This window comes from Etheostoma spectabile, chromosome 22 (genome assembly GCF_008692095.1).
Source record: "Etheostoma spectabile isolate EspeVRDwgs_2016 chromosome 22, UIUC_Espe_1.0, whole genome shotgun sequence".
Taxonomy (NCBI): domain Eukaryota; kingdom Metazoa; phylum Chordata; class Actinopteri; order Perciformes; family Percidae; genus Etheostoma; species Etheostoma spectabile.
Window position 1 is genome coordinate 21125931 of NC_045754.1, and position 16965 is coordinate 21142895.

General features: G+C 41.0%; 1 protein-coding gene across 1 annotated transcript; it reads left to right on the top strand.

Annotated features, from left to right (window-relative positions):
• Positions 1-1366: 1366 nt before the first annotated feature.
• On the top strand, positions 1367-6865 carry LOC116672033 (suppressor protein SRP40). Its single transcript, XM_032503585.1, has 6 exons — positions 1367-1948; positions 2018-2817; positions 3132-5052; positions 5431-5591; positions 5971-6073; positions 6563-6865. The coding sequence occupies exons 1-3, from the start codon at positions 1413-1415 to the stop codon at positions 3368-3370; spliced, it is 1575 nt and encodes a 524-aa protein (XP_032359476.1). The 5' UTR covers positions 1367-1412; the 3' UTR covers positions 3371-5052; positions 5431-5591; positions 5971-6073; positions 6563-6865.
• The last annotated feature ends 10100 nt before the right edge of the window (positions 6866-16965 follow it).

Below are 16965 nucleotides of genomic sequence, written 5' to 3' on the forward strand. Positions count from 1 at the left end.
TCCCCGGCTGGATCTGTCCCCGGAAATGTCCCCGGTTTCCACTGTGACTGACAGACCCGAAAGTGGAATGAAAGAAAGGAAATACTGACCAAACGGGGCCGATCGAGAGAGCGCTGCTCAGAGATGTTCTAGAAAGCCGTGTTTTACCATGCTAAAATCACTGATTATTTACATGGAGTCTGGTGGCTTTAGCCAACGCAATTTCGCGGACTTTTATGTTTTAAAAAAGGATCTTAATCTTTAACAGAAAGGTCGAGCTCCTTAGAAATCCTGTCCATAATGTTGTCTGTTGGGGGGAAACAGCTCTAGGTCTAGTGTCCCCGTTTTAAGTTTTACAAAAATAAAAACATGACGTGTTTTGGAAGTATATTTGCTTCTGAGCTGAAAATGTCCCCGAATTTTATCTAAGAAATCTGGTCACCTTATGCTAAAGTGGAATAAAGAATCCTCTTTTGGAAATTGATCTTAATGCCTTAAAATTAGGAAAAATCCAACCTAAAAGGGCACACAGTTTCTTAGTGAATGAGTAATGTATTGTAAATAAATAAATGTTCTTGCTTAAAATACAGGGGGCATAAGTATACACCCCCCTATGTTAAATTCCCATAGAGGCAGGAACATTTTTATTTTTAAAGGCCAGTTATTTCATGGATCAGGATACTATGCATCCTGATAAAGTTCCCTTGGCCTTTGGAATTAAAATAGCCCCCCCCCCCATCATCACATACCTTTCATCATACCTAGAGATTGGCATTATTTTATTTCAGTTAGCCTAATAGCTGGTTTGATTTGCATTGAGAGATGATGTTATGGAAAGTTCCCCATGCATCTCTGTGTATGGTGAAGGCTATGTGATGATGTGGGGTTATTTTAATTCCAAAGTCCAAAATATCTACCTGCCTCTATGGCAATTTAACAGAAGTGTGTACTTACTTATGCCCCCTGTATTTTAAGGAACACCGTGTATTAATTATACATTATACATTCACCAAGAAAATTGGTGTCCTTAAAGGTTGGATCTTTCCTTTTTATTTTTAATTAAGACATCAAGATCAATTTATTCCTCTATTTAGTCAACTTTAGCATGGGTTCAGAAACTTATGACTACCACTGTATGTGTCTATCATACATTAATACTTCACAGATTTATTTTAAAGTACATTATACTGTAGTCTTATGATTATAAGTGACCTTTTGCATTTTTGGTATCATGCACAGTGCAATAATGATGTGTGACCAGATACATATTTCTCAGTTTATTTGAGTTCAGTTAGACGGTTTAGTTAAGGGAAAGTGTGCTGCTTGAAACAATAATTTGATTATCAGTAAAATAATTGCTGGGTTCGTTTGTGTGTTTGTGTGTTTGTACTTGCAGTTTCAATACGACAGTATACAAACGATTCATCGAGAAAATGCTTAGATCCAATTCTGGACCAAAATCCTTTGCAAGACCTCGGCCTTCAGGAGGTATGTACTCTTCTTCAAAGAAGTCCAAACAAAGGTGTGAGAGACCTTTGTCCCCTGAAGACCTCAACCCTCCCACCATCTTGAGGGAGCACGGACGAAGGGGTGAGAAACCTTTGTCTAGTGGAGGCACCAACCCTTCTTTAACCATGAAGGGGCACAAGCATTGGGGTGAGGGCCCTTTGTCTTGTGCAGAGAACCCGCCCTCTACCACCAGGCAGCAAGAACGAAAGGATGTGAGCTCTTTGTTCTTTGTTGGCACCAACCCTTCTACCACCATGAAGAAGCACCGGCAAAAGGGTGAGGGCCCTTTGTCTTGTGCAGAAAACAAGGCCTCTACCACCAGGCACAAACTACTAAGGGCTGTGAGATTTTTCTCTTCTGATGAAGTCAAGTCTTTTACTCCAATGCGGAAACAAGCATGGAGGAGTGAGAGCCCTTTGTCTTCATCTTCTGAAGACGACCAGCCTTCTACCACGAGGAGGCAGCAAGAACAAAGGGCTGAGAGCCCTTCTTCGTCTTCTGAAGAAGACGAGCCTTCTAATACAAGAAGGCAGCAACAACAAAGTCCTGTGTCCTTCATAGAGATCAGCCTTTCTACCACCTTGAGTCAGGATGGACAAAGTGGTGGCAGCCCTTCTTCTTCTGATGAAGTCGAGCCTTTTGCTCCAATGCGGCTTCAGGCATGGAGGAGTGACAACTCTTTGTCTTTCTCTTCTGAAAAAGACAAGCCTTCTACTCCAAGGCGGCAGCAGCATGGAATGGTGAGACCTTCTACCACCTTGAGTCAGGATGGACAAAGTGGTGGCAGCCCTTCTTCTTCTGAAGAAGAGGAGCCTTCTACTGCAAGGCGGCAGCAGTCATGGAGGGGCGAGAGCTCTTCCTCTTCTGAAGAAGACGAGCCTTCTAATACAAGAAGGCAGCAACAACAAAGTCCTGTGTCCTTCATAGAGATCAGCCTTTCTACCACCTTGAGTCAGGATGGACAAAGTGGTAGCAGCCCTTCTTCTTCTGATGAAGTTGAGCCTTTTGCTCCAATGCGAATTCAGGCATGGAGGAGTGAGAGCTCTTTGTCTTCATCTGATGAAGACGACGAGTCGGCTAATAGCTTTTTATCCATCCATCTGAGTGCAAGAGGGAACTTAGGGGATGCACGACAAAATGAGGCCACAGAAAGAGTAAAAAGAGAAAGAGAGAGGTGTGAAAAGATCAAGAACAAGAACCAGGAAGAGGAGAGGAAAACCTTTGGTCTGCTTTCAAGGATCTACATTTGGTGGCTCAACCGCAAGATAGACCGCATTGCTAGAGAAATCCAGTCAACCGTCGTGGATGAGCGCAACCTCCTGCGTCACGGTAAGAAAGCTACTGTGTGATATTACATTACATTGAAATGTTAAGGTACTTTGTGTTCATTAGAGGCGTTGCTCTGTGTGTTTTGGAGTTTTGGAGAGAGCCAGGTTAGCAGCTTCTTGTCATTATAACAATGAGTTTAAAATTGTAAAACTCAGTTAAGCTAAGATAGCTCTTATCTCACTTAATGTTGCCAGGCCAACATGCAATTTTAACAACTTGCAACAAAACAAATCTTTTTACTTTTTTTTTTTTGGGAGGGGTGCGAGTGTACAACTGGACTCCACACTTAACCTTTCGTATTCTGTTGTTTACAGGTCACCTCGGTAATTCAAAGAAAATGGCAGAAAAAGAACGACTGCTTGACCGAAGGACTAAGCTGGTTGTGTACAAACGCAGACAAGAATTTAAGGTGGAGAGGGAAGTGAGGAGGCAAAGACTGAAGGTAAAGAGGACGGAAGAAAAGGTTTCGAAGATGGAGAATATCTCAGAGTTATGCGAAAACCCAGAAAGGCCAAAGCCAGACAGGCGTAGACTTAATTTATATAGCGTTTAAGAGAAAAGGAGAGCAATCAGACAAATGGCACCAAATAGAAAGAGATTTGACAAAACTGAAGTAAAGAAATATAAAAAATTCTATTAAAACATTTGCAACCACCATCAAATATCCTCCCAACCACCTGATAACACCCTAGATGCTTTAATTCAATTACAAAACGATTAGCCCCCCTTATGAAATTATACAAATCTCTTGATTTCTCCATGGAAATGACCATTAACATCAAGTGTTTATAGTGTATTTGTTTTCAACATGACAAAGACAAAATGTCCACTAAGTTTGATTGGGATATTTTATTGAGTTAAAACAAGAAAGGGCAAAAATGAGACGTCCAAAATGATTAGCCCCCAGGCCATTATTATATCATATTAAAGGCCTGGGGGCTAATACTATATTCATAGTGTACCCTTTCTGAGCCATAACTGACAACAAGCTCTTAGAGTAGTTCTTTACTAGGTTGGCTCAGGTCTCCTGAGGGATTTTGGCCCATTCTATTGCAAATTGTTCCAGCTGGTCCAAATTGCGTGGTTTCCGAGTGTGGACATTAACTTTGAGGACCCGCCACAGATTCTCAATAGGATTGAGGTCTGGGCTCTCTGCGGGCCAGTCCAGGACCTTGGTTTTGGTATCATTCAGGAACTGTTGGACCAATTTCGATGTATGCTTTGGGTCATTGTCTTGTTGGAAGACCCAGCGACGATGAAGGATAGACTACAGATTTCTGCATATTATCCGTCAAAATTTCAACATAATTTTCCTTTTCCATGATGCCATGCACCCGAACAAGGCTCCCTGTACCTGAGGCTGCAAAACAGCCCCACAGCATGATGCTCCCCCCACCATGTTTAACTGTGGGAACCGTGTTCTTAGGGTTGAAGGCCTCTCCCTTTCTTCGCCAAACATAAGCAACATCCATGTGCCCAACCAGTTCCAGTTTAGTCTCATCAGACCCAAGCGTAGACTTCCAAAACTCATCTTTACCTTTCAAATGTTCACTGGCAAACCTCAGTCTGGTTGTGATGTGCCGCTCTTTGAGTAAAGGGGTTCTTCTGGGACGATGGCCCTGAAGCCCACCACGATGAAGAGCCCTCACGTCTGTGTTCCTTGAAACATCAACTCCAGAAGAGGCCAGGTCAGCAACAATCATCATTGCAGATGTCCGTGGCTTCTTGCTGACATCTCAGACTATTTTCCTCTCCAGAGTTCTTGCGTGTGCTTACGACCACGCCCAGGTTTGTTTCTTGCAGAATTTGTCTCCTTGTACTTGCAACGTACAGGAATGGCTATACTTCAATTTCCAAATGCTTGGAAATGGCAGTATAACCTTCCCCCTTATCAGCGTCCACTCTCTTCTTTCTGAGCTCAAGACTTATTTCCTTTGTCTTTGGCATGGTGAGTAAATGTAGTTGTAGTAGTAGTTTTATTTTATTTAATTATATCAAGTTTTATTGAGGCTTTGTGCCAGACGTGTTATAGCCCAATGTGTTGTGTGGGCAGCTGTTGTCTTCCTGTGTGTGTCTCCTCCCTTTTCCCCCCACTGTGTCTGTGTGTGTGTATGTGTGTACGGCCGGTCGATCTACCTCTCTGCACAGCTGCTGGCTATTCCACTTACCGACTCCAAGTATTTATTCCTGGGCGAAGCTCCCCCCCGGCGCCAGATCGATGCACCTACCAGTGTGGTAACTTGGCTTAACTACTTAAAAACTACAGACTCAACTCAACGTTCCCCCCTTTTAACTTTTGTTATGTTAGGGTTAGGGTTATATACAATTCCTAAACAGCAAAAGGTTAGCCAATTTAACCATCATCATCATTATACCAACAATTCCACAAGAATAATTAGAAATAATACGTCCAAAAACATTTCCAGTACAACAACAGAGGGAAATATGACTGTGCTAAAATGTAAAAAGAAATCAAAATACAGAAAACAAAAATTAAATGTGCTGCTAAAAAAAAAGATATTCCCTGCCCTCACATAGTCTTAGTCATAGTCTTAGTCTCATTGTTTTATTCCTGGTGCTTTTGTTTGTTAACGTCCTGTTTTCCTTGTCCAGACCTCCAGACCTGTTGCCGTGGCTCTTCACGCTCAAGCCTTCCTACCTTCCCGCTTGGATTCCAGAAAGAAAGTTTGGATCCAGCACTGCCTGCCCTCCTCGGCCCCTATCCAGCTCGGATAGGGGCGGAGCCTACCTTGTGTTTTCTGTCCTCGGCTGCTGTAAGTACAGAAGTTGCATTAAAGCGTTTTAATGGGGCTTTGTTAGGGCAACGTGACCAGCTACTTTGTACTGTAATGGATCACAACCACCAACTGCTAGGCGTGGGAATCACCAGACGCCTCCCAATACGATATCATCCAAATACCATATTATTGCGATTTTTTAAATATTGCAGTATTTTGCGATTTAGTATATCAAATTCAAAATCTTTTCTCCAACTTCTAATTTTTCCCAATTTCAAATGATGTTGCTCTGCAGTTTTATTGCGGAGGTGGATGCTTCTGACTGGGGGGGTGGGAGCCGTCCTTTCCCAACGCTCCCCCACAGACCAGAAGCTTAACCCTTGTGCCCTTTTTCCAAGAAAGTTGTCTCCCGCAGAAAGAAACTACAATGTTGGAAACCGAGAACTACACGCCTGGACCCGCCATAAAAGCTTGGCATTCATCCAATCCACCAAAAGACTCAACTCACGTCAAGCCAGGTGGGCCCTGTTCTTCAACAGGTTCAATTTTTGAAATTTTTGACATACAGACCAGTCCAACATGTATTCCGTCCCCATGGAATACCTGTGGACATTGTGTCTGATAGAGGCCCATTGTTTACTTCTCGTTTCTGGAAAGTTGTTGTACTGCTTTGGGTGCATCTGTAATTCTGTCCTCAGTCATTGCATTCCTGTGAGTGATTTTTGATTTTGATTTTTTTGATTCTAATTTTTATTCTTAGGTATGTGTTTGTTGTTTTATGGTTGTCTTGGTACTATATGCCTAAAATTTATTTCGGGGTGAATAAAATTTCTATCTATCTATCTATCTATCTATCTGTCTATCTATCTATCTATCTATCTATCTATCTATCTGTCTATCTATCTATCTGTCTATCTATCTATCTATCTATCTATCTATCTATCTATCTGTCTATCTATCTATCTGTCTATCTGTCTATCTATCTATCTGTCTATCTATCTATCTAGGGTGCCATTCCCAATCCATGGGTCGGACTGAGAGAGCCAACCAGGACCTAGGAGCATCCCTTTGTTGTGTGTCTGCTCAGCGTCCGTCTTCCTGGGCCAACATCTCCCGTGGATAGAGGATGCCAACAACTCCACTAGCTTCCCACCTTTCGAGGTCGCCCTTGGATACCAACACCCCCCCTTGTTTCCTGTTCAGGAGAGGAAATTGGCTGTTCCCTCGGTTCAGGAGAACCTAAAGTAAAGTTTGAAGCGACGCCCGGGAAGCCCTGCTCAACGAAGCAAAACTCACCACCGGCTGCAGATCGTTCCACCTACCAGTGTGGTAACTTGGCTTCCAGTTGAACTTTGTACCATTTTAGTCTTAGTGTTATGTTCCTGGTGCTTTTGTTAACGTCCTGTTTTCCCTGTCCAGACCTACGCCTCCGGACCTGTTGCCGTGGCTCATCACGCTCAAGTCTTCCTACGTTCCCGCTTGGATTCCAGAAAGAAAGTTTGGATCCAGCACTGCCTGCCCTCCTCGGCCCCAATCCAGCTCGGAGTCAGCCTACCTTGTGTTTTCTGTCCTTGGCTGCTATAAGCACAGAAATTAAATTTAAGGTTTTTGAATTGTTACTTTGTGTCTGTGTATGTTTCTCTGTGTTCTGGGTCAAAACCTCTACCTTAATTCTCATGTTGTCCTTGGGTCAAATTGACCAGTTTTCCCATATCAATGTTCTTTTTAACATTATGTATACTGCATCCTGTAACTACCTAATTGTAATTACCCAAAATAACATGATTGATTCCACACAACGCTCTTTGGCAAGTACAAATCTGTACTTTCATTAATTTTGGGGTGTCTTATTCAATTTTATAACATTTAAAAAAAAAAAAAATTTAAGTGGTTTTGAAATTATGTTGAGTAAAAGTTGACATATTCCAGTCTGTGATTATCCATCAACATACATTCCTTTAATTTTAGTCCAGCTAGTTCCTAATTTCTGCTTTTTTAACTCAAACATTAGGTATAATTTCCTTTAAATGAGGTTTATTGACCATAAATTCCAAAAATAACTTTAAAACTAAAGTTAATAGGTTAGTGTTACGTAGTGTTGAAAACGTAAAAAAAAAGTGACAAACATCTATTTTGATGGGAAGACAACACACGGGTTAACAGAATCGGGGGGGGTACACTGTGGTTTAGGTGTCCCGCTCCCCTCACATGCATACACTGACTTAGTGACATGCAATGCAGTCCCTCCTGAGACTTTAGAAATTAAATTTGATCTTGTTCTAGATTTATAGGCAACACCCAAATTATATTCTCCTGGTTGAGAATTTGGTGTCTTAAAATGTTTATCCAAGGGTGAGTGTAAAGAAAGCTTGACAACTGGAATGAAGCCCAGTATAATAGCCAGTATAATACCGACCCCCAATGGTTGATTCTAATGATGTAGAAGACAAATGTCAGGCTTAACATGTCAGGCATGTAAACTTGTGTTAAAATGTGACTTCAACATATACAAGTCATCAAGTTTAAAGATCTGGTCAAATCACTCTTCAGTCCTGCAAACATTCGCTCAGTCTCCCATTCATTTCTATTGAAGCCTGCATGATGGACAAATTCAGGCATCCATTGCCTGTTTCTTTGAAATCTTCAGCCAACAGTTCAAATAAGAATAACAGTACAAACATTGAAATAGTCTTGAAGATATTCATGGTGTCGGACTTGTTTGCCCATTCAAAAAGGAATGGAAGTCTCTTAGTGGACCCGTAATACCGTATCTGAAGTCTCTTTAATATAGACCTTAGTTGTCCCCTAATACTGTATCTGAAGTCTCTTTTATATAGACCTTAGTGGTCCCCTAATACTCTATCTGAAGTCTCTTTTATATAGACCTTAGTGGTCCCCTAATACTGTATCTGAAGTCTCTTTTATATAGGCCTTAGTGGTCCCCTAATACTGTATCTGAAGTCTCTTTTATATAGACCTTAGTGGTCCCCTAATACTGTATCTGAAGTCTCTTTTATATAGACCTTAGTGGTCCCCTAATACTGTATCTGAAGTCTCTTTTATATAGACCTTAGTGGTCCCCTAATACTGTATCTGAAGTCCCTTTTATATAGACCTTAGTGGTCCCCTAATACTGTATCTGAAGTCTCTTTTATATAGACCTTAGTGGTCCCCTAATACTGTATCTGAAGTCTCTTTTATATAGACCTTAGTGGTCCCCTAATACTGTATTTGAAGTCTCTTTTATATAGACGTTAGTGGTCCCTAATAGTGTATCTGAGGTCTCTTTCCCAAAATTCAGCCTTGGTGCCATTTTGGAGTATGTAGCTTTTGAGGACTCTGGTTGGTTTAGTGCTAGCTAGCTACGTCGTAGCTGTTCTTTGGAAACAGAAAGGTCTTAAATATGTTATCGATCTATGAAGGGATAAGACACTTAACACTTCACCATCAAAAGAATACTGTATGTATTTAAAATGTTAGCAAAACTGAGGCTTTCCCATGTTGCAGTATTATTGAATAACGGGGAAAACGTGTGCCAGTTACAAGCTATATGGCAGTGTGCTTCAGCCAATCTCCAAGTTTTGATAAGATGAGAGATAATGGGGCCAAACCGTAGCTGGCACTGTTTGTTAGAAACATTGGCAAAAAGAACATCATGGAGTGACCAAGGCTCTGTCATAGCACTTTCTAAGGTACGCCAGCAAACAGACACATCTGGGTTCAACCAAGGGAGGAGAGGCCTCAACACAAAGGACCAAGAAATCATGTTTGAAGTTGGGAACTGAGGGGCCACCGTCCTCTTTCCTTCTCTGTAGAGTTGACATCTTAAATTGCGGCCGCTTGCCTTTCCAGATAAATTCAGACACTGCTGATTGTAATTTATGCATATTCACCAATGTTTTAAACTTATAATGTAAACTGTCAGTGAGTTATTTTATCTTACTTTATAGCTTAGTTATCTATAGTCCGCAGTTTTGCATTGCCAGTCCTGTCTCAACAGCTCTGTGGAGTACTATAGACTGTAACGTGTGTGGACTTGCACATATTGTAAAGTGTTCCTAACAGTGCCACATTCCAACATTTCATCCATACGGCAGATGACAATAAGACAGTTAAGTAAAATGCGTGCTGTTTAGGAAAGAGAAATCCCCATTGTTGTTTTTTGCAAGCAATGTAACAATACACAAAGTCCTGTTTCATAAATACCTGTATTAAGATTCTGACAACAATTGGAAGGTAACAATCAACTCAATCATCATATCATGAAATCGGTGTGATAACTATTGACCCTGATGTGATTTTGAACACGCAGCCTTCTGATCTGGAGTCAGACGTGCTACTGTTGCGCCACAAGGTCACACAAAGTAACACTGCAAATAAGGAGAGATGATGCTATGTACTATGATTATGTATTGGCGAAACCCTAATTGATTGGTGAATTGCTTGAGCCAGAGGCTCTAGAAAAATGACAAATAATGCAGTACTCAAGGGGCAACCTTGGCGGGAGGATCTAGAAACTGGAAATAAAGATGAGGTGTGTCCGGTGTGTCCAGACTCGGGCTGAGGGATTAGAACAAAACTTCACAGAGCTTACATTGATGTCTGCAAATATCTGGAATTGTGCTATAAACTGAGTGATGAAGGCAGACGGTCTTGGGTGGTCGTGCAAAGGACCCCTTCATGGTAATGTTGTCCGATATCAGTATGTAGCAAATGCGTCTCCTGTAATACTGCCATGCTAACATTTCTCTTTTTAAGTAAGGCTAGGGTGCTAGCTCGCTTGTGGGGTGCATTTAGACCACCACAGTTCCAGACTAAAAATGTAAGATTCTTCATTCTAAATGAAAGTAGATGTGGAGAAGTAACACGCTGCTGCCTTTCACTTTGTTAAATCCTAACAATTGCTTCTCTGCACAAAGATGGTTGAGATGGACTCAATGGAGAGCAGACTAAACTTGACAGAGATTCTGATCAGAGGAGACAGAGGTGAGCATAGGCTGTGCCAGATTTCTGTACAATATTACACATTGTCAGTGTATTGGCAGGAAACACAATCAATAGCTCTGTCCAGGTAAATTTAGACTTACCAACCTTAGATCCTTAGCTTCCTCTGTTCTTATTTTTTGCCATAAAACCATGATCGTGGCCAAAGTCAGTTTACTGGCATCATTGCAGAGGATTTCTGGGAAGTCAAATATGTCAAAGGATGAAATTGATATCCCCTGTCAGTTAAATGCCACTAATGTTAGCTATAAAACCTATCATGCCACAGAAGGAATCAACCATCCCTCACAGCTTCATGCCATCATTTTGACTTGTTGCTGATAAGCAAAAGTTAATCTTCTCACTATTTTGAAACGGATAATTTTTTCAATTGAATCCGACGTCCATTCCCAAAATCACATCACATAGATGTCACCTGGGAGCATCTTTAGGCAGGAAGTAAAATGTCATATGCAAAACAGAATTTGTTTTATTATAAATTAATGTTTTGTTAATGGACTCCATAAAAAAACAACATTGCAAGACAGAAAGTGTATGCAAAGCAGCAGCTGGTGGCATCGGCAAATCCATGAAATCCGAGTGCTAACACCATTCTCTGTGTTCCCAGTTTACACTGGGCCAAATCCCCATGAACACAGCAATTACAGGTTTGAAACTTAGTCCAAACAAAGAAGATTCCTGGAGAGAAGACACGAAAAAGTGTAATACTGTCAGAAACCTGCAGATGGGGCCCTTTAGCTTTCACAAAGACTGTATGGTGTGGCAGAAAAGCTCGTTGGAAGGACACATGGGTTATAGATGCATAAAATCAAAAGATGCAAAACAAAATAAGTTTATTATGAGTTTTGGGGATCTAACAGTTAGAACATGACACATTTAAAGCTATGAACAGATCCTGATGTTCATAAGGCTTGGCAGCTTAAAGTCTTACTCCATTTTTAATGTGCTGCTGTATTAATTAAAGATGGGGTCTTTATATATTATACAAAAGTATATTTTTATTGTGTCACTATGGGAACGGGGGGGGGAGCACATGCCCTAGCTGGCAGCAGACTATGACGATGGCAGAAATGTGATTAAAGTAACTTTAGACACACATCGGATGTGTTTTAGGCTCCATCTCTTCAATGTGTATTGCCATTAACTGGGACAATTATCCAACATCAACTACTTACTGTATCTTCATGTGCAGACTCACATGGAGCCGTTTGGTGAGGAATTGTGCAAGCATTAGACAGAGATGATGAAACAATGGTGAGTACAAAACAAGTTACAAAACACTGGTGTTATCAGATTTAATCATGCTCGATAGTCGTGAAAAATACATTGGGAACAGTGCGAGTGGGTATTGCATGTTTGGCTTTGAGTTTGTGTTGCATCAAATGTCCCATAAGCCTGTCATAATCTTACTACTGTCTCCTTTGCTTAGTATAAGCAGTGGGAAACTGCTGGCTCCACTTCAGCTGGCTTGAATAGAAAACATGGCCTATTTAGCGTTTTAGGTGTGACCCTGACGTGATTTTGAACACGCAATCATCTCATCTGTCATCAGAAATGCTAGTAAAGCATTGCGAAACACAAATCAAGTTACTTGCTCTTCAAACATAGTTCCTGTAATATATGTGACCATCAAACCTGCCGTCAAGAAATGAGGATTAAAGTCAGCACTGCTTTCCAGGCCTTGGTGTCTCTATTACGGTATTAGTAAATCCCTGTCCTCTCTTACTGTACCTGATGTTAACTTGTAAAGAATATAGTCCCCTCAGCTAACAGCTGATACGTTTGATCAATGGAGGGTTCAACACAATTTCATTGGAGGTGTACAGAAAAGTGGGATTGGAAGGTGCTGATGGAGGTAGAGGGAGGATGTAGTAAATATCACCTGTCTACGAGTGAATTAATCAGTGTGTGTGTGAGTGCTGGATTCTCCGGTGGCAGGGTAAGTCTGTGATGACAGAGTGACGTGTCAGGAATGACCTCCTCACTCTCGGGACCATGCTGGAGCATGTCTGCCGTAGAAGTAACAGCTCACTGTCAGCTGACAGCCACAGCACACACACACACACACACACACACACACACACACACACACACACACACCAACGCTTTGTTCACCCTCTTCTCTCTGTGCAGGACTAGTCTGTAGTGGAAGAATTTAGTTTTTCCGACAATAAAGGACATGTAAAAGAAAAGAATTGTAACGTTTTGTTGCCCCGTGTTTACAAAATATAAAATTCTATTGGGTGTATTATGCATAAATGTTTACTGCTCTGCAGAATTACTTTTCAACTATACAGTGATATGGCGCAAGTACTCAGATCTTAAGAGTAAAAGTCCCAACAGTGTAGAAATACTCTGTTACAAGTACAAATCCTGCTTTCAAAGTTTTACTTAAGTAAAAGTACAAAAGTATTATATCAAAATTTGCTTAAAATACCAAAAGTACTCATTATGCAGAATATTAAATTTTATATTACAGGATTATAGTTAGTGGTGAATTAATAAGCGGCGGAGCAAGGGGGAGGGGGGCTTCTGGCAGCTCCAGGCCTAAATATTATCTAAAAAAAACCCAAATCTTTTGGATTTACCACTATGCTTCACGAATCTTATATATATATTTATATATATTTAGATGTAAATTTACCCCTCCCCCTCCACACAGTTGCTGGTAGCCAAGGAGGACACGGAGGATTAAAATAACATGGATGGATAATTGCCATCTTCTCTTAGTTTCTGCGTGGGAAAGTCACCGGACACCACAATCTTCAAAACGTAATCATACTGTGAGATACAGAGAGAGTTGTTTGGAACTGATAGTCTTAATTAGCTTTGTACCATCTCATCTGACCATCATGGCTTTCATTAATTTCAAAAAGTTATGCAATAAAGCTACAAATGCATCCAAGACCATAGAAGGTTGTGCAGAATCAGGAGAAGTTGAGAATGAGTCCTTATTATGATGAGTTACAGGAAATGTGTGTTCAAAATCCTGAAATGTTCTAGTGTACTGATGATGAGCGAATAGAGTGGTTGTTTAGATTTAATAATTAGAAGTTGGCAACTTTTTGTCTTAAAGCATGGCAAAAAAGACAAGAACAGTTATTTGTGTTTGTTTTGGTATCTGGCCCCTTGTCAATGGTGTCTTGTAAGCCTGTTTGGCAGGGCAAACTTTTGTGTGCATGACAAAATAATAAAATGATTCATTCATTCAGTGTGTGTGTGTGTGTGTGTGTGTGTGTGTGTGTGTGTGTGTGTGTGTGTGTGTGTGTGTGTGTGTGTATGTGTGTGTGTGTCAATCATTGTGTGAACTTTACTCCAACACAGTAAAACAAAAATAGGTTTCAAGATTAGTGAAGCTCTTTAAGCCAAATTCTTACCCTACCCATGGTACGCAACCTAAAAACAGTAACATCAGACGCTTTTTGCCTCTCTTTAGGTGGCAGGAGTGAAAATGAGTCATGCTCAACATACATAACAGTATTATAATTCAGAATGATGAAGGCAGATGGAGGACAATTCGACACAAAATAGGATGTAGGATCTACAGGATGCTTATTTTCCATGGCAACTATGATGTTTTTATCAAATCATTGCTGTTCCCAAATGATGTACATATTTTAGGCATTCTGTTACCTTGGTAAAGGTGGAGCTTTAACAACAAGGTAGTTTGTACATTTCCCCCTGAAGATCAATAAAGTTTATCTGTACCTATAATAATACATCATCATTTTTATGTTCATAAATGAATCTGGATGTGTAGTAGAGTAAAAAGTACAATATTTGCCTCTGAGATGTAAGGGATACAAGTATAAAGTAGCAGGAAATGAAAGCAAAGTACAAGTACCTAAAAATTGTACTTAAGTACAGTACTTTAGGAATTGTACTCAGTTTCTCTCCACTACTGATGTGCCATACGTGGTGAATGTTTTCTAAAACTACCTATCTTCTGTCCTACGCACAGTATTGTAAAGGAACAGTAAATTCACTTTTGCAGCAATATTTATGTCACTCCTTGAGCCAGCAATGGGCTCACACATCCTCGATGGCATGTTGCATTTATTTTTGTAACTTCCTTACCTGTTAACAGAGAAAAAAGTACTCTAAATCACAAAAGCCACATTTTAACGTCAATCAGCAGTTTGGCGGTTATGCAGATTCTTTGAAGTGCTGCCATGTCCTAAATGAGACACATGAGGGCCTACACTCTTCACAGCGGGTACACCAGATCTCTCAGGTCATGGGCCCCAGCAAAGCCGGGTTATTTCCACAACTGTCTCCTCCTCCCTGCATTCCTGATGTGCAGTGGACATACCCAGGCCTGGGACTTATCTTGTAGCAGTTTGGTATAAATTACAGAATTGTTTCCAGAGAAAAAGTATGATGTGCTCACTGGTGTCCTCTATAACCCACTCTCGAATCTCCTTATGGTCATACGGGGCAAGAGTACTTCCCCTTTCTCTGCTTTGCCTGCCCAGAGAATTTGGCCCACCCATGAGAGAGAGACATCATGGCTTTCAAACGAGCAAAGTGGAAGTTGGTCAAGCCCACACCCCCAGCCTCCACCTTGCCACGCCCCCCCCCCCCCCCCACTAAGACCACTAAGGTCTCTATAAAAGAGACTTCAGATACAGTATTAGGGGACCACTAAGGTCTATATAAAAGATACTTCAGATACAGTATTAGGGGACCACTAAGGTCTATATAAAAGAGACTTCAGATACAGTATTAGGGGACCACTAAGGTCTATATAAAAGATACTTCAGATACAGTATTAGGGGACCACTAAGGTCTATATAAAAGAGACTTCAGATACAGTATTAGGGGACCATTAAGGCTGTTATAAAAGCACCATGTCAAGGGATGTTTAAAGCACGTTTTAATTTTCAGTATTATCCATGGCTTTAATCTAGATTTCAGAGTGAGTGTCTGCAACTTCAAGGGGTCCCCTCACACACACTACCAAGACCTGTTTTGCCCAAAGTCCCAGAAACCAACCAGTAGCCCATATTCCTCCTCTGGGTGACTGCTTTTCCTTTGCTTAGCTGTGTGACAGTTAGTTTTTTCAGCAGAAATTTAAGCAATTGTAATAGACAATCTTGGGCCCCTCAGGGTCTGGGCCCTGGGGCTGTTGCCCTATCTGCCCAGTTGTCGATGCAGCCTCACCAAGGGCAGGTGCCATGGTTTGAGGAGTATACTTCAAATCCAAATTACAGTTGTTTTCCCTAACTTGAAGTTCAAAGGGACACAGTGTACTGTCACTGCACACAATCCAGTGAAGACAGATTCTGTCCTGATGTATAAGTATCTGAATGCCTGGATGATTGGAGACATGGAATGTATGAACAGATGCTGGATTTAGGATTGAATAAAGGAGACAGGCTGAACGAGATGACCTTCCCAGCAGAATGAGTTGTAAGAGTGGTTCTCAGGTGGAGCCGCTGAAAACTGCACTTGCGCTACTGATGACAAAGCATATATTAATGTTATGTACCGTATATGACTGAATTATTGAACTGCAGTGCAAAATGAGAGCTGGGCCTAAGGCTGGATCTTCAATATGACCCAATTTACTGATAAAAGCCGCAACCTTTCTGTGGCGCTTCACTCACTCCCTGCAGCTCTTATTCTTTACAATCTAATGTACTGCAAGAGAGTGAACATGAACAAGAGTGCAAGATGGACAACCCCTTTTTCAAACTATACTATCACTGTTCAAATATGTTTAACTTCAATACATAAACTTTTGTTTGTTTTTGCTCATTAGATAACGTTAGACTTAAGACTGCATATTCAAATCCCTTTGGGGTCAATCCATGGGCACATACCAATGTGATGACTTATACTTTAATAGGACACTATTTCAGACAGTCTGAAGAAAAACTGGACCTGATTTTAACTCAAACAGCCTTTGACAACTGCTGAATTCTTTTGCACAAATACTACTCCCCCTAGCGGCAAAAACACTCCCTCAAAGAGCAAACTAAGGAGTTTGGTTATCCTAAAGGTCATATTAAATGGTGCTCTTTGGATGCTTTTATGTAGGCTTTAGTGGTCCCCTAATACTGTATCTGAAGTCTCTTTTATATAGACCTTAGTGGTCCCCTAATATTGTATCTGAAGTCTCTTTTATATAGACCTTAGTGGTCCCCTAATACTGTATCTGAAGTCTCTTTTATATAGACCTTAGTGGTCCCTAATACTGTATCTGAAGTCTCTTTTATATAGACCTTAGTGGTCCCCTAATACTGTATCTGAAGTCTCTTTTATATAGACCTTAGTGGTCCCCTAATACTGTTTCTGAAGTCTCTTTACACAAATTCAGCCTTGGTGAAGAATTACAGCCAAATTCTCTGGGTGGGCAAAGCAGAGAAAGGGGATGTAACCTTGCCCCTTATGACCTCATAAG